Source organism: Neopsephotus bourkii, unplaced genomic scaffold, assembly GCF_033783945.1.
Source record: "Neopsephotus bourkii isolate Nb327-2 ecotype Australia unplaced genomic scaffold, CSIRO-AGI_Nbou_v1 NB_1760, whole genome shotgun sequence".
Taxonomy (NCBI): domain Eukaryota; kingdom Metazoa; phylum Chordata; class Aves; order Psittaciformes; family Psittacidae; genus Neopsephotus; species Neopsephotus bourkii.
In genome coordinates, this window is record NW_026902234.1 from 8,365,586 (window position 1) to 8,390,947 (window position 25,362).

General features: G+C 40.7%; 1 protein-coding gene and 1 long non-coding RNA gene across 8 annotated transcripts in view; one reads left to right on the forward strand and one right to left on the reverse strand.

Moving 5' to 3' along the window:
• MCF2L (MCF.2 cell line derived transforming sequence like) overlaps positions 1–25,362 on the reverse strand; it is a 155,458-nt gene that overhangs the window by 125,902 nt on the left and 4,194 nt on the right. For 5 of the 7 annotated variants that reach the window (XM_061377662.1, XM_061377658.1, XM_061377653.1 and 2 more), the window contains exon 2: positions 20,039–20,237. In XM_061377662.1, coding sequence (XP_061233646.1) covers positions 20,039–20,216 — 178 coding nt within the window. In that variant the 5' untranslated portion in view covers positions 20,217–20,237. Of the gene's footprint in view, positions 1–3,767; positions 3,929–20,038; positions 20,238–25,362 lie in introns of those variants that run through there. The other 2 variants (XM_061377654.1, XM_061377660.1) reach the window with 2 other exon arrangements.
• LOC133225371 (uncharacterized) overlaps positions 1–25,362 on the forward strand; it is a 35,168-nt gene that overhangs the window by 7,220 nt on the left and 2,586 nt on the right. The gene's annotated exons all lie outside the window — the stretch shown is intronic.

Sequence of the window (25,362 nt, forward strand, 5' to 3'; positions counted from 1 at the left end):
AGGCCAGATCCCACCCAAAGTGGCAGGAGACTCGAGGCAGGGGAAAAAAAGGAATTAAAAAAAAATATGGCTTTTGCCTTTTCACAACCTTTTCATTTTTGAAAAGCAAAAATCACTATGTCCAGTTCAGAATGGTAAGAGCTTTCAGGGGGAGGGGTGTTGTTTTTATTAGAATATGAAATAGTGAACATTTTCCAACCCCTACTTTTTTTTCCATGTAATATTTTTCACAGAAGATGCTATTTCCCAAACCAGCCAAATTAAATTGATCTTTCCTGGAAGCTGGTCTGCACAATAACTCGGTAGATGAGGGGAAAATGACTGCTTTTCAGTTCATAGTTTCTCTGCCTTCATTATGGTAAAGCTGTCAGAAAGGAAAATGTCATCTAGGCTTCTTTACATTGTAAGCCACATCCAAACCACCGTTTCATGCTTTCTTGAAAGACTGAATTCTTGCTTTAATTGGCTTCTAAAAGTATTGCCGTTAGTTTTCTTGAAGCACCCCAGTCCTGAGTAGTTACTGCTTTTAAATGAAAAAATGTAAGCATGCCTGTATACATTTCCTCGTTATTTTGATTATGTACTGTTGACGCTTTTTCTTCTTTTCCCTCCTTCACTCTTAGAGCTATTTCCACTCCATAACAAAGATTCTTTTAGGATTGACAAGCTCAATGCAAAGCTGTTTATTTTCACTTCCTCTGCCTTTAAAATTAAGTAAAAAGAAGTGTTTTTTGACAAAATATCTATTACACATAAGAGGTTGTATGAGCTTAAATTTCAAGTATTTTTTTTATGCTTTGTAATACTTGGATACTTTAAAAAAGTATCTCTTAAGCTGAGTGGATCACAACCGTAACTAAGAGCTGTCCCCATAAACCCACAAAGATTAACACAGAAGGACAGGCTCACAGTGAGCCTCAATCCTGGAGCACAGTACATCATTTCTTATTCCAGATCATGAGACGTGATTGTTTCCATCCCTATCCAATGCTGTGAGGTCAGCTACACAGTTATTGGTAATTAATAACCTCCAGAATATACCAACTGGTGCACCAGAATATGTCCAACATTAATATTCTCAACAGGTGCTTTGTAATCATGCACTCTTGCACTGCATTCTGTTGTCCACTGACTCATGTCATTTTTTATGAGACCTAAACAAAGTCTGAAGGGAGAAACAGCAAGAGTACAGAACCTGAAATTTTGTTGAAATCTCAAGTTAATTTCTGCAAATTTGTGTTCTCAGAATTCTTCTCTTTACAAGACCTGTTTCAATGGGCTGAAAATCCCTTGCTCCTTCAGCTGCCATCCCCCACCAGAAACTCAGCAGAACGTTAATGCCGTCCTGTCCCACACTTCATCCACTTACCGATCTGTGTTTACTCGTCAGATATAACTACCACATCCAAGCCCAAACTGCAGCAGTCCCCTCAAAAGCTCAGTAGCAGAATGCCTACTGAAACACAGTTGTACAACTTGGATGTGCTGATTCATAGGGCGTATCAACAATGCCAGTTTTGGTTCAGTTCATCATGTGTTATTTGTGACATTAAAAAAATTATGACTTAATAAAAAAATTCGGAAGTAGAACAAAAATTTTCAACAAAGTAAAAATACATTAATGTGTCAGACAAAAAACCACAACATCTCACACTATCTCTTTGTACACCTTCATATTTTTGTCATAGCATACAATGGTTCTGCATGACTATTGTCAGGGTGTTAGGCCTGGGAAGGACTTCAAAGAAAGAAAAAATTATGATACCATGTGCCCCTTTCCAAAACAGAAGTTATATAATGGACCAGTCTCCAATCATGTTCCTGCACATTTCATGGCAAGGCCTGGATCTCTCAAGGAGAACATTTTGATCCTCTTCACCATCCCAGCTGAGTACCCAAGAAGAGTGTTTTCAGAGAGAAATACTGTCAATGCATCAGCAGAGCACAGACAAGCAGCAGGGAGAACAGGGAGGCTAGAATTACGAAATATAATTGAAAAGCTGTAATTCTAAATGGCAGCATATAGAGGAGGCTTGAGGATGTCAGATACCATGCACTGGAAGGCCTGACTTGAAATTTTAGCTATGCCACACCAATGCACTTGGAAGGAAAAGTCTCTCTGGTCCCTAGAGTCTGATCTGAATTAGCATTCCCCTAAGAGCCATTTATTTCCTTCAAAATTTTCACCAACTCTTTAGAGAAAAAAAGAGGCATTAAAGCATTAAGTCAATAGTCACCTTTCCATCTGCGGTTATTAGTATGGTTGGATCTGCCACTGCTAGAAGCACCTGCTACAAAAGCAAAAAGGAACTTTGTCTGGAAGACTCTACTGGATAAAACCAGAGAAACACAAAAATAAACCACCTACCACTGGTGTGGTAATGCACGATAGGCAAACAGCTCTTAGATGGTTTAATTTTTATCTTATTGCTTTCATGCAATTAGGCAGCATGCTGTTCAAGGAACTGGACTCTGCTTTACTGTAAAATAAATTTGTATTCATTTTCTATGTTTTTAAATGTGTAGAGGCAACAAGGAGGGGTAGGATTGGATTCAGAAGGTAGATTATGAATAGCAGCTGACATACAAATAATTCTTTCACTCTGCTTCTATCCCTTCACTTCCTCTCCCCCTGACATTTGCAAAGGAGTATTTAAAACTAAAGACTAGTTTCTCACAGAAAAGACAGAATCTGCCTGCTTTCCCTACCTTCTCAATGCCGGATAGGCTCAGTTTGCAACTCAGAGCACCCAAAACAAATAATAATAAAAAGAGAGTGCATGAAAACTTCACTTCAAGTCCTTTATATAGAGAGATCTCTTTTTAAAGATGTATCTCAGCAAGCAACATTATCTTGGGGTAACAGAGTAAGGTCTCAGATTTAAAGAGTGTTTAATACTCATTAATAAAATCCAAATGCAAAGGACCTTGTGACTAAACTTATATAATTTCATGTGAACAGCTGCCTCCATTTAGAGAGGAAAAGGAGTTTATGAAACATTTAAAAGCCTATTTTTGCAATCAATCCCACCATGGAATTACTGCCAGATGTCTTTATGATATTTGACAACCTACAGACATTGTTTTGTCAACATGTGTTAAGCGTTTTTCTATGCAGTTTAGTCTTCCCAGTACTATATGTTATTTTTCCAATATATATGGGAAACTATTTTACTATATGAAAGACAGTTTCAAATGTGACTTCTACCTCATGTACTTGTGACCCAGCTACACACAAGAAACCGTATTAAACATACCTGCTGAAAATCAATCTAATTCTTATGCAGTATTTGCTTAACAGAGCTACTCTTTCTTAAAGTATAATAATGCAAGTAAGTTTTAAATTAAATCTGACATAATTAAACAACCACACTGTTGCACAGATTTGGTTTTGGCTTGAACAGTGGAAGCTAATCATAAACATCATTAAAATTTTTTAACACAATATATGAAATCACACTCCTCTCACAGCCAGAACAAAAATACTAATCTGTGAGAACATACATGTATCCCATATTGAATTACTTAAGTAAACTACAAATAAAACCAACGTCCTGCCAAAATCCTATTATGAGGCATATGTACCAGCAATTCCTTTCAGCAGCTCTCTGATCTCCAGCTCTAAAAAGACAGCTAAGACTGCAACAATATGCGAACAATAGCACTGAGCTTTAAAAGGCAATGCTTTAAAAATAAATGTTCAGAAAACTAGATGCTGTAATAAATACACACATACACTGTCTATGTTTAGGCTTGTAAATACCAACCTTTCCTGTTGTTCTGTTCAAAATCCAAGGCATGCTGCACATCTCCTTTGATCAGGTGTTTTTTGTGAGAACAGCATAAATAACACAGCATTTGAGCAACAAATGTAGTAAAAAGGTCCAAGTGTGCATGTTGAATTCTTCTTAAATGCAGTAGAACTGAGGCTCAATGCAGTGCATTGAGCTTCCACAGCAAATGTGTTTCCAAGGAAACCAATAGCTGCAGGTGTTTTCCCATGTAACAGTGAAAGAAAATTCATCAGTGAGAGGACTTGTTTACTCAGTGTTTTATTCACTTTTTTTTCTGAACAATTACAAACTATTCCAAAAACTGTATTAGAATACCATATTACATTAAAAATAGTTTAAAAAAATCTTCCTTTACACATAACCTTACTGGACAGATGCTGCTAAAGGAAACATGACACTTTTAAGTGTTTTCCTCCTTATCCTTTTTCAGTCTCCTCTGCCAGTGACCTGCCTCCCCTGCTTTGTATCCTTCAATAAGAGCATGCAAAACTCAACCTATATTATGGGGTTTCATCCTAAAAGGTGCTCCAACAACTAGGCAAGGCCCCAGCTTCCCAGGAACAATGCCGACTTGAAGAGGCTACAGGAATGCCTATTCCTACCATATGGCATAGTTTTGCCAAATTGGTGATATCTCTATAGTATGATACATGACTGACATAAATACAAATATTTGGTAAAACCATAAAAGAGATAGCAAGGTGGAAAATGCACTTCCCCTGCAGTTCTCCCACAGAACATTAAAGCTGTAACTCAAAATTACACACACAATGCGTACTTCTCATTTATGTTGCAGACTCTCAAGTGAATATATAAAACTAAAAACATTATGGGAGCTGAATTTTACTTTTGAAAAATTAAACCCCTTTTCTCTGGATAAGGTACCAGAATATTTACCATTCCATGTGAGCCCTGAAGGCTTTTTTCCCCATTGTCCTCTTTCAGTGTTATTGATTCAACAGCAACATCTACTGGGCATAAAAGGGCAAGATTCAACTTAAAAGACATTAAAGGGGCAGGCACAGCAGTAGGAAATACTTGCAACATCTATCTCTGGATACTTTTCCCAGTCACTGCAAAACCAGAACTGAAAGGAACAAAACTTTAAAATATGCATTTGCTCCCTCCTCACCCCTCCAAAGGAAAACAAACCCAACAAAAAGACGGATAGAAGAATAGCACTGACTTCTGTTTGCCATTTGTTGAGAAAATATTTATGTTACATCTTGAGGAACATTAGATACACTGGGCTAACAGAACCAGCTGACAGGAATTCTGCCAGTAAAAGTATTCAAACAATCTTCAAGTTCATGCAATGAAGAGGTTTATTACACATCTTTTTTGTCCTTTAAATCTATTTACCCTCTTTGTTAAAGAATTACACAAATTAAAACAAAAAATATCAAAACCCCAAACCCCAAAACAGACACCCCCACACACACAGAACCCCAAACAGAAACCTAAACAGACAACAACAAAAGACAACCAAAGAGCTGTGACTAATAACCAGCAAGATCAGATGAAACAGAGGTTCTTCAAAACTTCATGGAGAACAAGATGAACACATGTGGATCTATTAAATGCCAAGAACAAGGATCCCAAAGGATTTTGGCCTAATGACACCCATAACAGAAGCTACACGAGTCTAAATTCCCTAAGTGGAACACAAGAATTTAGGTCTTGTGTGTGGGACACAGGACAATCCTTTCTGAAAGCTCCATCTAAGCCAGCCAAAGAAAACAACAGAGGGGCAGCTCAGCTCAGCTCTTTCTGACTTTCTGCAGAGACCAGCATTTCATTTGCTTGCCGAAAGGCACGCATTATGATCAGGGTTCACAATCACAGCCCTTACTTGGCTTTCAACATCAACACAATTCCTTCTCTTAAACTGCAATCAGACGGGAACAGGATCCCTTCAAACACTGTTTATGCATCTCATATCAAGTGATTAAATGCTACTGGAAATTGAAAACAAAACTCAAAGACTCTCATTTCAGTGAATCTTGTCTCCTTCAAGGTAGTGACTTCACCTAGGAAAACCCCAGCAATTGGTCAGCTGAGCATCCTCCCAGCCCTCTCGGCTGAAGAGGAAAGTGCAGAGCATTCTCTATTTCTCTGCAAGTACTCCAATCGCTTCACTGTGACCTAAGCCAGGAACCCAAACTCCTCTGTATCCAGACAGCATGAAGCTGACCACGAAATCTTTTGAGAAGCTCAGCAAGGCCACCTAGCAGTCTAAGAGCATGGCACACACCAAACTGCAGGCAGCCTTCTCAAGAAGGCAGCAGCTCTGGGCAAAGTCAAGGGGACCCATCAACACCAAGTAGCTCAATCCTCACTAGTAAAAATACTGAAGCAATTACAAAGAGAATGAGGGACACCTCTTGGACTTAAAACATCTAAATACTACTGAAGTGCCCTGAACACTGGCGATTCTCCCCTATGCTTCTAGTGAGCCTCTTTCTTTGCAGTGCAGTGAACAAAACAAGGGCAACAGCCCTGCTGGAGCCCCATCAGCTGTTAAAACGGGAACACAACTCAGCTGCTCCCTTCAGGTCTGGTCCTGGCTGCACACATGTATGCCATTCTGATACCTTCTAGAATCTCATTTATAGCCTTCCTATGTAAATACTTTAGCAAAAAGGTCAGGATTAGACAGTTCCTGTGGAATGAAATATGCCTGGGTGTGTGACACAGCACACAGATGAAATAGCAGATTTCGATATGCAGAATGGTTCCAGAACATACCTGCTTAAAAATGAGACATGTTTCTCCAAACAAGCAATAAGGAGGGTGGGGGGAGTGAACCAACTTCCTTAACATGTGTAACAGGGCATTTTTGCAGTATTATTTCCCCACTCCTCTGCCTGCAAGCCGTGTCCATGTAGAAAAAGAAACTTCTAGGATTTCTCCTGGGGAAAAAACTTCCCTCAGCATATAGAGTGCTAGTGAACAGGACTTCAGGCAGCATTAAGAGAGCTCACTCTGCTTCCAGGCCTAGCAGCCTTGGCTCCAATCAGAATTTTTGCAGGTCCTGACAGCATTATGAAGGTTTCCAATACCTTCTCTGCATATACACGACCTCGTGCATTTATCCACACATCTTAATGGAAACAGAATCTGCTGGCAAGACTGCTTTTTCTTTTTTTTCCTGAGGACCTGCTCTCCACATCACAGGAACCACAGCAGAGACAACACTCATGTGGTCTCCCTGGAACTTTCACCTTTTTGACAGGTCTCCTTGGCAGCACTTAATCCCCTGCAGCTTATTTTTCACTCAACCCGTCATTTTCAGTGTAGCTGTTTTCCCCTAAGAAGAGATTCTTGGATGGAAGTCACACATGCTACAAGGCCACCACAGAGCTTTTCCTCTCTCCCTCCACACACTTAGTAATTATCAAAATTACATTTCCCCAGGTAAGCCTTTGCAAAACAGGTCACATAAATTTGACAGCAGAACGCTTAAATTGATAAATTCCAGATTCAGTATCAAATTTATTCCCTCCTCTCTATATAAAATCTTGTGTAGACATGGCCAATGTATTCAGTGCTGCTGGAGTCCCAGAGTAGATCTTCCCATAAGAAATCTGTGAGCAAAAGCTGAGGTTTAATATTTTATTGTACACAGAGGTTAAAAATGTACAGAGGCCTGTAAACACCACCTTTAATCAAGCCTTACCAGGTCATTACCATACACCTAACAAGCTCCTAAATTAAGCTACCAGTTCGGTCAGCTTGTTACTAATATTGATGCCACTCCAGTGACCATTTAACAAACTGGCAGCCAGTCTGGCATTATGGAGACCCCATAAAACAATGGTTTAGCTCCTTCAGCATCTCTTGAGCACACCGTGTTCAGCTACTGGGGTCAAAATTTCCCCCAAGGAAATATGAATGACTCCAGGGGAAGTCACACAGGCCTGAAAGGAACTTCAGCCAGAAGTCACATGCCTTACGCAGGAAGTGCTGCAGCTTTGGCTACCACCTACGTAGCTGTTGGCTGAATAAGGTGTCTGAGTACCAGGGCACCATAATGTACAACATGGAGAAAAAAAGAAGAAAAAGAAAAAACAAATGCAAAGTAAACATTCTGAATTTCTTTCCAGAGGAGCCCCCTGTGCATCTTGCAGCATTAATGTGCCCTTTTCTTCCCAGGCACCACATATATAGCATATTATATTATGAAATCCCTGATGTGTGGAGATTCTAGGGCAACTTCCTTGCTCAGCTGCGAATCTGGGCTTGGACCAGAGGAATCTGGGTCTAAATTTGTCCCATACAGATAGAGAACATAGGAGCTAGTGCGTTCTCATCTTTTCCATTAGAGATCCACAGGACAGAACAAGGGGCACGTCAGAAATGTCAGTCAGAGGGAGAGAGAAAGAAGGGTGGCCAAGCGGGAAGATCATGAGGGGAGAGGAGGGGTAGCCATGAGGGGAGACTATGAGGGCAGAGGAGAGGCAGCCATGAGGGGAGATCATGAGGGAAGATCATGAGGAGAAAGGAAAGGCTACCATAATGGAAGGTCATGAGGGCAGATCATGAGTGAAGAGGAGGGACAGCCATAAGGGGCCATCATGAAGGAGGAGGAAGGGAGGACATAAGGGAAGATCATGAGGGGAGTGAAAGGCATTTGTGGAGGGAGACCATGAGGGGAGAGATGGGGTGGCTGTGAGGGGTGAGGAGGGATGGCCACAAGGGGCCACCATGAGGGGAGAGGAAGGGTGGCCATGAGAGAAGATCACGAGGGAAAAGAAGGGGCAACTATGAGAGATGACAAGGGGATAGAAGGGGCCACCATTAGGTGAGATCGTGAAAGGATGGGAGGGGTGACCATGAAGAGAGATCATGACAGGACAGGAGGGGTGGCCATGAGGGGAGGTTATGAGGGGAGAGAAGGGGCAGCCATGAGGGGTGAAAGGTAGTCATGAGGGTGTACCATGAGGGTAGAGGAGAGGTGGCCATGAGGGGAGATTTTGAGGGGAAAGGAAGGGTGGCCATAGGGGATTTTGTGAGGGGAGAGGAGGGGCAGCCATGAGGGGATTGTGTGAGGGGAAAGGAGTAGTGACCATGAGAGGAGAGCATGAGGGGAAAGGAGGTGTGGCCATGAGAGGTGAAGGGTAGTCATGAGGAGAGATAGTGAGGGGAAAGGGGGTGACAGACATGAAGGGAGAACATGAGGGCAGAGGTGGGGCAGCCATGAGGGCAGATCGTGAGGGTAAAGGAGTAGCAGCCATGAGGGGAGATCATGAGGGGACAGCAACGGGAGCCACAGAGTGTGAGGGGTGGCTATGAGGGTTAGGGGAGGAAGCTATACAGTGTGGGCCACTATGCAGGGCAGATGAGGGGTGACTGCAAATGGAGATCATGAGGGGCAGCCATAAGTGAAGATCAGTTTGCCCTTAGTGACATGGTTTAGTAGTGGGCTGGGCAGTCCTGGGGTTAACAGTTGTACTTGATGATTTTAAAGGTCTTTTTCAACCTAGCTGATCCTATGATTCTATATTAATCTGTTCAATAAGTAGTTTAGATTACATTATAAGACTAAAAGCAATAAGCTAATTATGTGCAATAAATAATTTTAAGGAATCACAATTTTTCTAATGTATCTTATGATCAACAAATAGGCTTAAACAGATCTGATAAGCTGAGCTGAGAAAAATAAAACTGCTCACTAAGTAACTTAAATTGCACGTCCAAATTAAATAAACTCTCTTTAGCCTCTAGCAATTAAAACAAACACAATATCTTTAGCTGGAGGAAAGGTTTTCCTTTAACAGCTGGCCATTTAACTAATTCTAATCAATGCTAAACAGCACAATTTTCATCAGAAAAAAACCCCAGCCATATCAGTATGCATCTAGTCTGCAGTTTGTACCTGTGAATAATGAACAAATGGGATTCTAGACAGCTCTTCATTTTCAGCGGTAGGAAGATTTCTATGCACTTTCCTTGTGGCCATAAAAACCTGTGGTAGTTATAGCAAAATGAAAAAACAGACCTAAAAAAAACCCAAAAAACAAACCAACCCTTAAATAATTTATTTAATTATTTTCCAGTATTATTGTTATCTAAGCTCCCTCCTCCTATGTAGTGATGGTTTACTTTCTAAACACTCAAAGAGAGTGCATTGAGTAACCTGACCAAATCTGTGCATTTGCATGAAACAGCCCTCAGTAATTCCTCAGTGCCAGAGGCAACAACTGAACCCACCATCTAATCTGGGTATTGGCTAGAACAGAGGCAAAGCAACGCATTTCCATGACAATCCAGCTGGAAGCCAGTCAGTCAATCTAACCCACCACTTTGTACCCCGACCAATGTGTAGACAGATAACACTGAAATTATAAGGGAGCACATGAAACTTTGTAGCTCAGAGGGTTTCTACTGCACCTATGCAAGACCTAACGTTTACATTCCCTACCTCTCCATCTTCATGGCCTTAAAGACTGAGTGCCAAATCCAGCAAGCAGTCTGCTGCCACAGAAGCAGAGGGGGCAAAAAGCAAGGAAGAACCCCAAACTTGCCATGTGACAGCTCCTCATTACACCAGGGCACATGGAAAGCATGAGATGTCTACAGTCACTTACTACTGGTAGAACACTACCATGTAGGACAAAGAGGCCAGTTTCTGTAACAGTTTGTTTTTTCCTGTTTAGATACTATAATCAAGCAGCTTTTAAAATATATCCACTGCCTTCAGATGTAAAAAATGGGATTTATAGAATGCCTAAACAGGTTGGACATGTAGCCCCTCCTGAATTTCAATTACACTGCTGCTTGGGCATTTTTCCAGTTTCTCTGGAGCCACCTAAGGCAGTAAAAGCACAAAGGTAGTCATGTCAGGAACTAAACAGAATTGACAAAGCTTTCCTACTTTAGTTTCAGCAAGTATCTAATATTTCATCCTGCACGGAGAATATCTGAAAAGCAAAGCATGATTTAAATGAAAAGAGAAACTTCCATTACATTCAGAGGCATCACAAGATCTATTAATTTTCATAATAAACTAGATGTTATTGCTTTCTCTTCTGATTAAATGGCTATATATTTCAAGTAGGTTATAAATAAAAGGACCTCCATAACTACATAATATTGAAACATATAAATCCAATAAAGTTGTATTAACTTTCACTAGCTTAATGTTGCTACAGAAACATTTCAAACCTTCAATGCAACATAATGCCACCATTTGAGGAAACTCCAAATTTCAGTTTACATACATCACATTTTTACCATGAAAGTGTTCAGAACCCCATGAAACAAAGCAGGCATAGCTTCCCCCTAACATCATCTTAAAAAGTCCTTGCTTCTTTGTACATGTTATTGGTGTTTGCCTCTCCTTCGGCAAGGAGCTCTCCAAGCAGATGCTCAGGCTGGCAGAGCTCCAGCTATACCTCCCAGGTTCATGTGATCTCACAGCTAACAAGGAACCCCAGCCAAACTCTTTCAGAAAAAAAAAGCAAAAGACTCTCTAGGAAATGGCAGAATAGAAAGGGAAAAATATCAAAGGCTGTGGCTGGGCCACTTATTACGACAGAAAACAAGGAGAAAAGTATAAGGAAATACAACAATGCAGCAAAGGTATTTCCAGTACACCTGATACACTGCTAAAAGCTGTGATGGATTACTATAAGCCATTGCAGCACACAGTACTTGGAATATCTCTTGAAAATCTTTTAATAGTTACATTCAGCAAACTTTGAAGAAAAATTATAAATGCTTTCATGCCTTCAGTATAGCTGCAGATGCTACCATAAACTCTTCAGCTTTATCTTAGTGGCCTGGCCAAAAAAATAAAAAATAAAACAAGAACCAAGTAGCTAATAAAGGCTAAGTTGAATTTCAGGCAGCTGGTGTAGGAAGTAGCCACACAGGCAGGAAACAAACAGCGAAATTCAGGTGTGGCATCAAATAACCTATATGTGTGTACACATATATGTATTCAGATACATAAGACATATATGTATTCACACATACATATACACACTGCCTGTGAATATTATTGCTGACATTACCAAAATACCTCTCCATGCCTCATTTTTAGCTGGCAATGCCTTTTTACACTAATGGCACTTTTCTGCTCTAACTTCTGGAACTGAATGCTGTTAGCTGAGCAAGAAGTTATTTTTATATATTCCATATTTGCTGTAAAACCCAGGAAAGAAGGAATTAGAGTAAGATGTTTAATACTGATTCAAGAGGCTGGTTAACATACATAGCCTAAAAGTCTTAAGGCAAAAAAAACTGACAAGGCTCCTACTGATTTTAATCAGGCTGGGATTTCATTGCTCTATTACCTAAAGCAGCAACAGGGTTTACCCTGTAAAAGTTCTCCTTTCTGTGTTGATAGATTATTCCAATCAGCTTTGAATGTGTCTCATTTTGAGGAGTTAAACTCATAAGAGTTTGCCAAATTCCCCCAGTAGAAATTTAATTTCATAAAAAGCAGTTCTTTTCACTAACACATTGGCCTTTAAACACATGCTGAGTCTGATAGCAGTCCTACAGTGGCCACTGAAGGAAGAGGCGTGTAAAAACATTTGTTTATAAAGCTGAGTTCCACTGTAAGCAAATAGACATGAACAGTGAGAAATGCTAGCTGTGCACACATAAGAACTGTTAGATCTTACCCAGACATGCACTTCACATTAATTAAACTGCTAGTACCAAACAGAAAGCTCAGCATGGATATATATACTAGGGACAACGTAGGCCCACTCCAGAAGCTATAGGGAGAATGGCTACCCTGGATTTGGAGAAGGCTGAGGTTCTTAATGACTTCTTTGCCTTGGTCTTCACTGGCAAAGGCTCTGACCGCACCACCCAAGCCTTGCAAGACAGAGTCAGGGACTGTGAGAATGAAGACCCTAAGCCCACTGTAGGAGAGGATCTGGTTCGAGACCATTTTAAAAACCTGAAGATACACAAGTCCATGGGACCTGATGAAATCCATCTGCAGGTCCTAAAAGAGCTGAAAATGAAGTTGCTAAGCCACTGTCCATCATATTTGAAAAATCATGGCAGTCAGGTGAAGCTCCCAATGACTCAAAAAAGGGAAATATAACCCCCATTTTCAAGAAGGGGAAAATTGATGACCCAGGGAATTACAGACCAGTCTCACCTCCATGCCTAGCAAAATCTTGGAGCAGATTCTCCTGAAGGCATGCTAAAGCACATGAAAAACAGCAAGGTGGTTGGTGACAGCCAGCATGGCTTCACTAAGGGGAAGTCCTGCCTGACCAATTTGGTGGCCTTCTATGATGAGGCTACAGAACTGATGGACAGGGGTAGAGCAGTTGATGTCATCTACCTAAACTTCTGCAAAGCGTTTGACACTGTCCCGCATGACATCCTTGTCTCTAAATTGGAGAGACATCAATTTGATGGACGGTCCACTTGGTGGATAAAGAACTGGATGGATAGCCACACGGAAAGAGCTGTGGTCAATGGCTCAATGTCCAGCTGGAGACCAGTAACAAGTGGTGTCCCTCAGGGATAGGTGTTGCGACCGGTCTTGTTCAACATCTTTGTGGCTGACATGGACAGTGGGATTGAGTGCGCCCTCAGCAAGTTTGCCGATGACACCAAGCTGTGTGGTTCAGTTGATACGCTGGAGGGAAGGAATGCCATCCAGAGGGATCTCGACACGCTTGTGAGGTGGGCTGATGCCAGCCTTATGAAGTTTAACCATGGCAAGTGCAAGGTCCTACACCTGGGTTGGAGCAATCCCAGGCACAGCTACAGGCTGGGCAGAGAAGAGATTCAGAGCAGCCCTGCGGAGAAGGACTTGGGGGTGCTGGTCGATGAGAAAATGAGCATGAGCTGGCTTCAGTGTGCGCTCGCAGCCCAGAAAGCCAACCGTATCCTGGGCTGCATCAAAAGGAGCGTGACCAGCAGGTCGAAGGAGGTGATCCTGCCCCTCTACTCTGCTCTTGTGAGACCTCACCTGGAGTATTGTGTGTAGTTCTGGTGTCCTTAACATAAAAAGGACATGGAACTGTTGGAACAAGCAGAGAGGAGTGCCATGAGGATGATCGGGGGCTGGAGCACCTCCCATATGAAGACTGGCTGAGAAAGTTGGGGCTGTTCAGCCTGGAGAAGAGAAGGCTGCGTGGAGACCTCAGAGCAGCCTTTCAGTATCTGAAGGGAGGCTATAGGGATGCTGGGGATGGACTATTCATTAGGGACTATAGTTACAGGACAAGGGGTAATGATTTAAAACTTAAACAAGGGAAGTTTAGACTGGATATAAGGAAGAAATTCTTTGCTGTGAGGGTGGTGAGGCACTGGAATAGGTTGCCCAGGGAAGCTGTGAATGCTTCATCCCTGGCAGTGCTCAAGGCCAGGTTGGATGAAGCCTTGGGTGGCATGGTTTAGTGTGAGGCATCCCTGCCCATGGCAGGGGGGGTGGAACTAGACAATCTTAAGGTCCTTTCCAACCCTAACTATTCTATGATTCTGTGATTCTATATTTCAAAGCTCCCACAGTAAAATCCAGCCAGTCCTTTAGGGACAAACCACTGTCATCAATCAGACAAAGTGATCTCAAGTCCTGTGCTCATAGATAAGAAAATAAACCCCAAGTCCCTCCTCCTTGAGCATTATGACAGATACCACCAGGGACAGCAATAGCTCTCAACTTTGTGCTGGACCCCGTATCACTAAGTGGCTTGTGTATTACAGCTTAAGGTCTCCTTCCCTAGTTGGCTTGTATTTAAAGGCAAGAAAAGTTCAGGGGCTATTTAGCATCCGCACAGACATGCTGAGATCTGTTCTGAATACAAGTCTACCATCTTCATTCCAGAGAAGATGTAATAGTGTTAATAAGATGACAGCATGCTGTGTCACTCCCATGAAAAAAGCAGTCTTGTCACAAGTACATATGAAACTGTAACATGCAAGAAATCTCCAACTGCCTCACAAATTATGGTCTTAACTTGACTTTAAGGGGTTTTGTGTGTTGTTTTTTTTTTTGGAGGGGGGAAGGTATGTGAACAACCTCAACAAAAATACTTGCTGTGGTTTTCATAGGCTACATACCCCTGCTAGCTGTATTAATCTCGTTTATAAGTAATCCCTTGAAAAAAAACAAAAGCGAAAAACTTTACATCAAGCTGTTACTTGAGTTGCACTCTAACACAGCTTTGCAAATTAAAATTAAAATTCCAGTGAAATACTCAGTATGATAAAACTTCTTGGAGAATATAAACCAGCTCCAAGAATTGACAAACTTTCCAAACTTACTGCATAAACGGAGGACTTCCCAAAAATTGCACTGGCATTCTCTGAGCAACTTCTAAGAGATCATTTTAAGTTTCTTATTTTTAGTTAAGTTTCTTAAAAGGTTGTATTTGTAGTTATTAAGGGACAGAACGAACTTGATCCAAACAGCATTAGCTATTGTTTTTCTGAAAAGTCATTTGATTTGAAACAGGATAGTATTTTAACAGTGAACACCTACAATATTCCCCAACAGTGAACACCTACAATGTTTCCCTCATACATTACTACTGAAATCTTGTATTTACACAGTTGCAACTAGTAGAAGAAAGGGGCTAATGTGTATAACTGCAGTGATGCTCTAGGTTCAGTATAACTGGAGCTACGAGGATGTACAAATGTTTAACACACAGCATTGATTGCTGTTTTTTCCCCAATTTTGATGCAGCAACTTGTGGTCTTGTTATTATAACCTGGCCACACTGTTCCAGACAGTGATGTCGCAGCAGCTACATAATTCAGTCAAAGCTGTCAGCTTCAGTAATGCCACTGAGCAGTGCCTAAAAGGTGTTTATGTATGCAAAACAATGCAATTTTACATTCTGAGATGATACCAAGCACATTTCTTTCAAAGAATACTCTATTCCAAGATTACATGAATTTAACAGGCATTTCAAGTGCCTGTGAGTACAACAGCTGACTGTGTGGTTTGCAGCACTGTTAAGTGTTAGAATTGGCACATTGGTCAGTCAGATGTCTTTTCAGATGTTTTTTAATTTCTCATTCAAAAATCCTAGAAATCATGTAAAATGATAAAAAACACCCACCCAATTTATAATTTCAAATGGGATAATTTTTTTCTATTCATGAAGGTACATCTTCTCATGAAGGTACATCTACTCAGGTACATTTGGACCAGAGAGACTTAAGACAGCAGTCACCTGTATCCTTGGATTCCTCAAAACCTGGGCAGAGTCATGATAGCTCCCTTACTTTTGCAAAGGCTTCAACTGTAGCACCCTCATGGCTTTTTGCTACAACATCAGCAATTACAGTTCCCAATATGTCACACTAACATATCTAGATGCCACAAAAGGTTTCCTGTTTCCTTATTGCTTTAACATGGCAGGAGGCTAAAAGAACCTGTGTGAAAAGACTATATTCAGAACAGATCTAAAAAGAAGAAAAGCCAACCAAAGAAGATGTCAGCCATTTGAAGGGTTTCATCTTCAAAGCAGAAAAGCCCCATTCCAAAAAACCCAAACCATGTCGCTGTGTAAACAGGCCTTCAAGCACAGCACTCCTAAAGTCCAACTGCAAACAGGTAGGACAACTTAACATGCACTGAGAAATTTTACAAATACTGTATTTTTTTTTTTATTTTTTTTTTTTTTTACTTTTAAAGACTAGTGACTGCCTTCCATGCCTCCATCCCTTCCCCATAACCTTTTATTTTTCCAGCCTCTTCTGACGACAAGAGGGGGAAAGACACAGTATGCATACAATTTGAAATGAGGCAAGAAAGCACACACAAGCTGGTCAGATGTTACTATGCTTCCATCTTGGTTGTACTCTGCCTCAAGCTGAATTTGTACGCTGCTTTACCTACCACTTTCAAGCTCTGCTTTTAAGCCTTCCAAGACACAACGCATTCTTGCTGTGTGTAAACTCATAGGCACAATGAAGATCTGATCTTAATTATAACTTCCAAGAAGACACTGCAGTAAAAATATTGCTATTAATGTACAAATATGTACATTGTACCAATATGTACAATGTAGTACCAATAGCATAGCAGAGTAGTTCCTGGGGAGTGAATGGGAACAGAGGCATTAGAACTTCAGCAAGAACAACATATGGTTTAACTAAGAACAGCAAATTGCTCTCCAACCTACAGTATTATTAGTCTGCATGAGAGACTAAGACCCCTCACATTTGCTTACAGAAGACAGAAACAGGGAAGGGAAAGATCCAACAGCACTGCTGGAGTTTATTTTCCACAGCAGAATTTATCTTTCTGCCTCTTCCCACCAGAAGACTGTAAGGCTTAACTTCACAGAACAAGGCACAATGGCTTTCTTTGCCAATCACAAAAATACTTGCTTCTTTTCCCAAAATAAGTATTTGAACAAGTATTAAAACTAGAGCAAAACAAATGCTCATCCCACACATACAAATTGCCCATTTTAAATATTCACCGTGTTATGATGCTGTAGTTCTTTTCAGAGCATATTCTTTTTAGCAGTCCCTTGATAAAGTCAGAAAATACTAACATGCACACTGCATCAATTAACAATGTTAAAAAACGAAACCCAATAAAATGGCCACAAACACAATGATTCATTCAATCCCAAATACTAGCAACGGTATTAGTTGTGATACAGAAAGCACTTTCATACTGAATTTAGTTTTAAAGTTTAATAACTTTACCAGAATATTATCAGAGAATAAGTTTCTCATGCTTAACTTCGGTTAAGGTCCTTTTCCAGTTCTGTTCTCTTCAAGTCAAAAGAAAACTAACATACTTTAAAAAAAAAAAAGAAAATTCCCCCCACTTTTTCCAGGTCTATCAGGTGCTTTTCAGCTTTGATTAATGGCTTGCAATTCAGCTGTCAAGCCAGGCATGGATGTAAGCCTCAGTGAAAAATCTGCTGCACCTCAGGCCAGGAAACTCTGTCCAGAACTTTGCTGGAGAGAGTCCAGCGCAGGGCAACTAAGATGATTAAGGGAGTGGAGCATCTCCCTTATGAGGAAAGACTGAGGGAGCTGGGTCTCTATAGTTTGGAGAAGAGGAGATTGAGGGGTGACCTTATTAGTGTATATAAATATATAAAGGGGGAGTGTCACGAGGATGGAGCCAGGCTCTTCTCAGTGGCAAACAATGATAGGACAAGGGGCAATGGGTACAAACTGGAACACAAGAGGTTCCACTTAAACTTGAGAAGAAACTTCTTCTCAGTGAGGGTGACAGAACACTGGAACAGGCTGCCCAGGGAGGTTGTGGAGTCTCATTCTCTGGAGAAATTCAAAACCCGCCTGGACACGTTCCTGTGTAACCTTATCTAGGTGTTCCTGCTCCGGCAGGGGGATTGGAGATGATCTTTTGAGGTCCCTTCCAATCTCTAACATACTGTGATACTGTGTGAACTTCTTTCAGTAAAGCTCATATTCCTTTCACATGGACTTCAGCAACAGAAAGAAGCCACAGCTAAAAGGTGAAATTAACACAGTCAAGTACATGCAGTATGTATATATGCTCAGTTCCTGGTCCATCTTCACTGCTTTGATTCTGATCTATTCATCTTATTAAGCTTCCTTTTTTAGATCAATCAGTCAACCGTTGATTCACTGTCACACCAACAGAAATTACACATGCACCTTAGTCTGAACTTACCACAGCTCCCCCTGAATTTCTGCAGAGGACTAGCAATTTCCCATTTAAAAACCTCCAAATGGCAGAAGATGAAACTACCTTTCCTCCGACTTCATACTGTAGGCTTGCCTTCCCAGGGCTTGGTTGCTTGCTTCGTCTTCTACTACAGAAGCAGCATACTAAAAAAAACTTCTTGAAATCTCTTAGCCTAGCTTAAAGCACTGAGAGGGAAACAAGTACAACAAGCTCATCTCCAAAAGTGGTTTGTTTCAGTAATGGTTCCATTCAGAACAGGCTAGAGATGCACAACCTCTAAGTAGTCTGTTTAACAAACTCGACAATTAAGTCTGAACCTCCTCTGCAGAAATCAAGTTTGCATTTTCTTGTTCATATTGTGTTAGATATGGACAAAAAGAAAATTAAAACAAGCAGATGCCCAACTTCTTCTGTAACTTACTATGCTCTCCCCTGGGAAATCAGAGTATGTGTGCTCTCCCTTGTGTTTCCTTTTGCAGTCTAGAAATAGCCTCCTTATTTTCACAGGAGTTGCCTTTTGTAATCCTCTGACCAATCCTGACATACTCCTCTGGAATTTCTGCAAGTGGCTTTATTGCATCTTTCCTTGTTGCCTTCAAAAGAAATCTTGTATTCTGTCCGAGACATGACTAGTACACAAATAAAATGATTACTCTAATCACAGAATGGTTTGGGTTGGAAGGAGACCATAAAGATCATCTAGTTCCAGGCCCATTCTCTTAAAGGCCAGAGCACAATATGAATCATTCTATGCCAACATCATTAGCTCATCCAGTCTAAAAGAATGAGCCTTCTTTCTTTTATGACAAAGAAGTCATATCCTGCCTTGTAATTGTATATTAAAAGCAAAACTGTATTTGAGTGAATTTCACTTTCCTGCTTTTGGATCATCTTTCCAGCTTAGAGAGATTTGAGTAAATATGTGTAGGTATTTTTTAGTTTTACTTAGAATGCTTTTTAAAAATGTATTTAACAAAATTAAATGAAGATGTGTAGATGTGTTAAAAGACCAATTGTAATGAGATGCAGCTGCTAATCAAATATAGAATTATAGTCCATTTGTACTAAGACAAAGGCCACATAGTTCATATATGAATGCAATAACCTCCTGCATAGGTAAATGCAAGATCAAATGGTACAAGAGAAAAATGTATTCTTAATCCCTGAAACTAGCATTCCTTACGGTTTTCTGCTCATAGACCACAACAACAAAACAATGTGATAATGCGCAGAGGTATTCTGTACTTGCTTCTCAGCAGTTTCTCTTGAGTACGATTTTGAAACTGTAGTAACATAGGTCAGGTTTCTCTGGGTTGACTTTCTTTGATAACCAATTAATTTCTGGAATTATTGTAATTTATTGTAACAAGCACCAGGCCTCCTTCAGTAAAGGTCTTCACTCTTCACTGGCTGCTGCCTAAAAGTTTGGTTTTGTGCTGATATCGCCCTCCTCCAACTATCTCTCAGCTGTTCTTCTGTTTGGGCTCCCTGGCTCCCTCTCACTGCTAGTGATGAGACACCATTGCTAATATTCTTCAAGCCATCAGTCCTCTTCTTCACACAATTTGGCAGCCAGCTGGACAATTGTGAAAATATACTATATTTCTCTCACCTGCTGTGCTTTCTGGCACATCTTGTTTATCTTGCACAAGCTGCATGATATCTGACACTACAACCTGATGGCTTGTATCTTCCTCTTTCTCTTCATTAGAGTGGTTGGCTGTTGAAAAACAGTTGCAGCTTCCAGATTCTTTGCATGGAATCAGCCTCCAATACCAATAGTCAGACATGAAAATGCTATGAGCTGATCTCTGAAATTTAAAAACAAACAAAAAATCATTGCTCAGCAGAACAAGTTTCTAAAAGCACCTGCTAAAACCCAGTTAACTAGGTTAAAGACACCCCAGAATATGGACTGTCAAAAAGTGAAATAACGTAAGAATATTTTTTGTTTTGTTTTGTTTAAGAATAAGATACTCTTATTCCCACGATATGGGATGCTGAAATCACAGAATTTGAAAGGTATGCAAACAGATTAACCTTGACACTGGAAATGTGGCAGGAGGAAGATGCTTTTGTTTCTGACACAGCACCCAGGTCTTCAAGGCTGCCTTCTTCCTGAGCAGATTAGCCTAGATCCAGCTAATTCCCAGGCTTACTAGTGCTTACACATAAGAGAGCAAGCATGTTCTTAGACACCTGCAGGTATCTCAGTTTACATATACAAATGCTAGAACTACGATGTTTTTACACTTTACCTAAACAAAAATCACCTCCTTGAAATTAGAACTAAATCACTATAACCTGCAAAAGATTTCTTCCACATAAGGAAAGAGCTTGAGCCTTCCAAATACTTACAGTTGGTAAAAGGTATTTGTGAATTCTGCAAAGAGCTAGCAAGGTGTCATTTCTTAAGGAAATTATACCCATATCCAGAGATGGGTTTTTTCCCACTCTCCTGAGGGCAATGTGGGCAATAAGAAAAATGGCCCAAGACTCCAAGCTCAAGGGACCTGAGCAAGCTTTTCCAAGTCTATCTGCAAAACATCAATCCCAAGCAAGGAAAATGTGCATCTCTCCAGGTAAATTTAATGGGTTTTTTTGGATAAGGAAGAGATGCATGGTCTCCATTTGTCCCACAGGCATCTAAATCCAAGTCTTTCTAGTATATCTGTCTTTCTAGCTGCTGATTAGCTTGAGCAAAAGCATCACTCCAGACTATGGATATTAATGATGATTCTCGACATTACATTTAAAGGTGTCAGTTTTACAAACCTGAAGAAAGCAAACTCCATTTAAAAAGCCTTCTTAATATAACAAGGTTATCTGCTTCAAAGGAAACAGCCAAAAAAGAGGACACCCTCTCCTCCTCCCCCATTATTTAGCACCAGATCTCCCAGGAATCACCCATGAAGGATAAAGTACTCGGTCACTTACTACATTACTTCAACAGAAGAGAGGATTTCCAGATAAAACAGTGTCTTTCAAATACTACTGCAAAATGCATTTTGTTTCCAGTTTAAAGACAGTCATTTTGTTTTATTTTATTTTAGCCAACACACTGCCTGTGTTCTCAGTTCTCCCTTTGCCTGTTGCCAGACTTTTAGGCTTTGCAGCATTTGTCAGAGGACAGGTAATGCAGTTGAAAGCAAATCACCCAGCTCTTTCTATAGCTTCTGAAACCAACGAGTACAATGCTCACAATCTCCTTGCCGTACAGGTACTGGCAGTTAACAGCTGTACTAAAGTACATGCTGCTTGTAAATAACGTACATGGTACATAGCATGTACTTTTAAGCTGCATCTGACTCTGCAAATGACATGTCACATGCAGTGATGGGCACAAGCATACACATGCAGCACACGCACTGGCATTTAATGAAAGAAGAATTTCTTAGCACTTCAATGTTGGTTTAGTTTTATGGAAGCATGAGGGGGTGCCTTTCAGTTACCCTTACACTTGAGACATTAAATAGATTTTACTTCTGCAAGGCACCTGGCAAAGTTTAAAGTTGTTCTGTCCAGAACCTCTCCTTTTTACTCCCATAACTGGGGCACAGATGGGGATGTCTCTTCTGAAGGAGACAAAAATCCCAGAAACTTCCAGTAGTTCTTCCCCTGCTCTCCTCAGTGCAAGGTGAACTGAAAAGCAGCTGGATCTATTCTTCAGTAGTCAGCAAATGACTCTAGGAATAATCTTTTGATTTATTGCTTTTCCTTAAGGAATGGAAACTCCTGAAGATAACTAAAAATAATTATATCCAAGCGTGCAGTTTGTGAGACACATATGTGACCTTAATCCTACTTCAATTAATTAGTTTTCTGACCCACTCATCATCTTGTTTTTTAACAGCAGTAATGTGAACTTAGTTTTTAAACCTAAGTTTTAAGTTGAGGGACTCAGAGGGCAAAGAAGTTGAGGAAAAAAATATAACAGGGTCAAGATATAATCACCACCTATGTTTTTCATACTTTCATGAAGAGCAGCAGCTTGCAGAGACATTTGCAAAATTGACTTGATCAAAATTGCCTGTAAATAGGAAAACATAAATAAGGGAGGGAAATCCACTTGCATTACCCCAAAACCCCAACTTTTGGCTTAAGAGCTGTTTCAGAAATGTTCCGAATAGTCACAGCATCCCTGACAGATATATGTCTATTTGGATCACCGCAATGTTAGCCACAAGTAGCTTTAATTTTTATCTCAAAACATCCAAAGATAAATTAATGACTTCAACCAACATAAAGACTAGGCTGATGTACCGAGAAAAAAAACAAACAGGAATGAAACCTCCATTCGATGTTTACAGGTCTAAACAACTGCTCCTGAATATCATTTTTGCATGCAAAAACCAATACTGTTTGTGGGTTTGGGTTTTTCTAATTCGTTTTAAAACAGATTGCTGACATCAAAGTTGGTAAAATACCCAAGGAAAAGCAAGGTCAGAATTTGGAGTCATTTGTCAGGGCTTGCACGTACTGGTAAACTTCACTGGCCCTGACCAGCCGCAGCCAGGACCTCTACTATGGGCTCAAGAGCACCTAAGCCCAGCTCAAGGCCTTCAGTCCCTATTTAAGCTATGCCACTGTCATGCCTGTCTACAGCCCTGTCCCCTGAGCAGGCCTACAGGAGACTGTAGCTGCTTTGAGCTACATCATAGCCCTACTTTGAGTCCTGGCTCTGGATCCTTTCACCTCTGACTGGACTTCCTGGAGGGACCAGGTTCCTTGTTCACTGGGTCAGGGACAGCAGGCACAGCCTGGTTCTGGTGGTCAGACCAGTGTCCTGGTTGGTAAGTCTCTGCTGGGGCTGCCCTCACCTCCTGCCTCAGCCCTTCTTTTGTAGCAGTCCTGCTCTTGCTGCTCTCTGACACCAACCGTTAAGGTACAATGTACTCAAACTCAGATAAAGACCTGCTTCTCAGCTCAGTGAAGTTTATAAATACATAATCCTAATGGGGATACAGCACACATGGATATGTGGGACTTGGCAGAGTACATCTGACCAACATGACAGTTCCTTACCACTTCACGAAAGCAGGCACAGATACATTACTGGTTTGGTATATGCTCTAAGGTTGGGAAGGAGAGAAAGTCCCGAAGAACACAGTAGGTACAACAGATAGCTGTGAACTCACAGTCCCAGTGTAAAAGCTCTACTCTCCCTCTGCAATGCCAGTCAGTTCCAGAGAAAACACTAGGGTCACCATGCCCCCATTTACTACAAATAATTGCCAGCTATCCTGATACCAGTGCCTATGCTTCACGATCTGTCTGTAAGGTCTGGCAGCACGCTAAATGGACTAGATCTTATCTTTGTAACTAATCACCTCTGGGGCCAATAATACATTAATACGCAATATTAACAAGTAATAGGTAATATAACTACATAGCACTCCACACTACTTAGCTAAGGTGCAAATGCTTCCTGAACCATTGCTTATGAAATTCAGACAACAGAGCAGATTTTGAAAGCAAGAGTTCTTCAGTTCCCATTACTTTGCACACATACTTTACTGAATTTACTTCAGTTTCCCAACCAAAATCCCCCTTTACTTCAAGAGTACCACTGCAAAGGGAATAGTTAATAATTATCTTCAAATGTAAACTGGATGCCTTACATAGTATTGTATCTCAGAAACTTAAATCCATATTCTCCAACCACTTCACTGTGGCAGTTAAACCTGACTCCAAGGGTCCCTGTTGTTACGGGCTGATCCATTATTACTGGGTTGCTGCTGCTGCCACACAGTGCAAGTTCTTCAGCTATTTCCCTGGTTATTTAGGCAGGGCATTATTTCTAGTCAGGTGTAATACAGACATTTAAATGTAACTCATTTATAAGACCATTTGTCTGAAGTTTTCATACTGTCCTGTGAATTACCTCCCTAAGCGTTTAGCCACTGGAGTTTTTTTTACCATGCTTTCATTACCGTTCCATTTAAGTCACTGGGGAAAACTGTATTTGTGTGGGGAAAGCTGGTCCTAATTTAGCACTTACTAAGATTTCACAGTCTTATTTTCCATATACATGGTGACACTTTATTCCAATGCTCTTAACGAAAAACTGTTTAATATGTTATCCAGCATGAACAGGCAGGCTTAAACTCTGAAATTCACAAAGCTCAGTACATCCATATAAATAGAGATAGGGGAGTCCATCTAATGAAGTAAGAGCTCATCCCTATACCTCTCAAGTCTCTGCAGGAGAACTGGACCGAATTGGACACCAATGTCTGTACAGTACTCACTAACGTCGCTCTATATTAAAATGAATTAAAATACACTGAATGGTATTTAAACCCATTAATATTGTTCTGATGAGAATTTTATTTTAAGTGCATGTATCTGAGCAACAACATTCGTTCCAATTTTTATGCTTTGCAATACTGGCCAGTCATTGTTCCCATTGCACAATACACGGGCAAAGTACAAAAGTACATAAGACACACATGCATTATAGCCCAGGTTCCTCTCACCTAAACTCAGACATTAAAACCAAGAGATCCAAGTTAAGAACCTACTTGACCTATGAGCCTTCAGCATTCACTGGTGTAAGAGATATGCCTCCCCTGAGGATCATCATCAGCCCCTCACACTGACTTGAGAGACCAAGACAACCTGGGTGAACTCGAGTTTGTATAATGAAAAGTCCCACTTTTGTATACATTACTGACAGAGTGCCAGAAAGAATGAGTCATGTAATAAAAAACAATAAAGCATTTTAGGATCTCAGTAAAGCCTATTAAACTACTCAAGTTCTGCCTATGGAGATAATGTATTTCTACTCTTGTCCCTCCCCGGGTCCTTTCACATTTCGTTCAGAAAGACGAAAAGGAAAAAACAGCAGCAACAAAGCCCTAGACACTCTCGTCTCTCTCTGGGGCACACAGAATACCCTTACATGTTTTAAACCAAAATCAATTTAAAGACTAA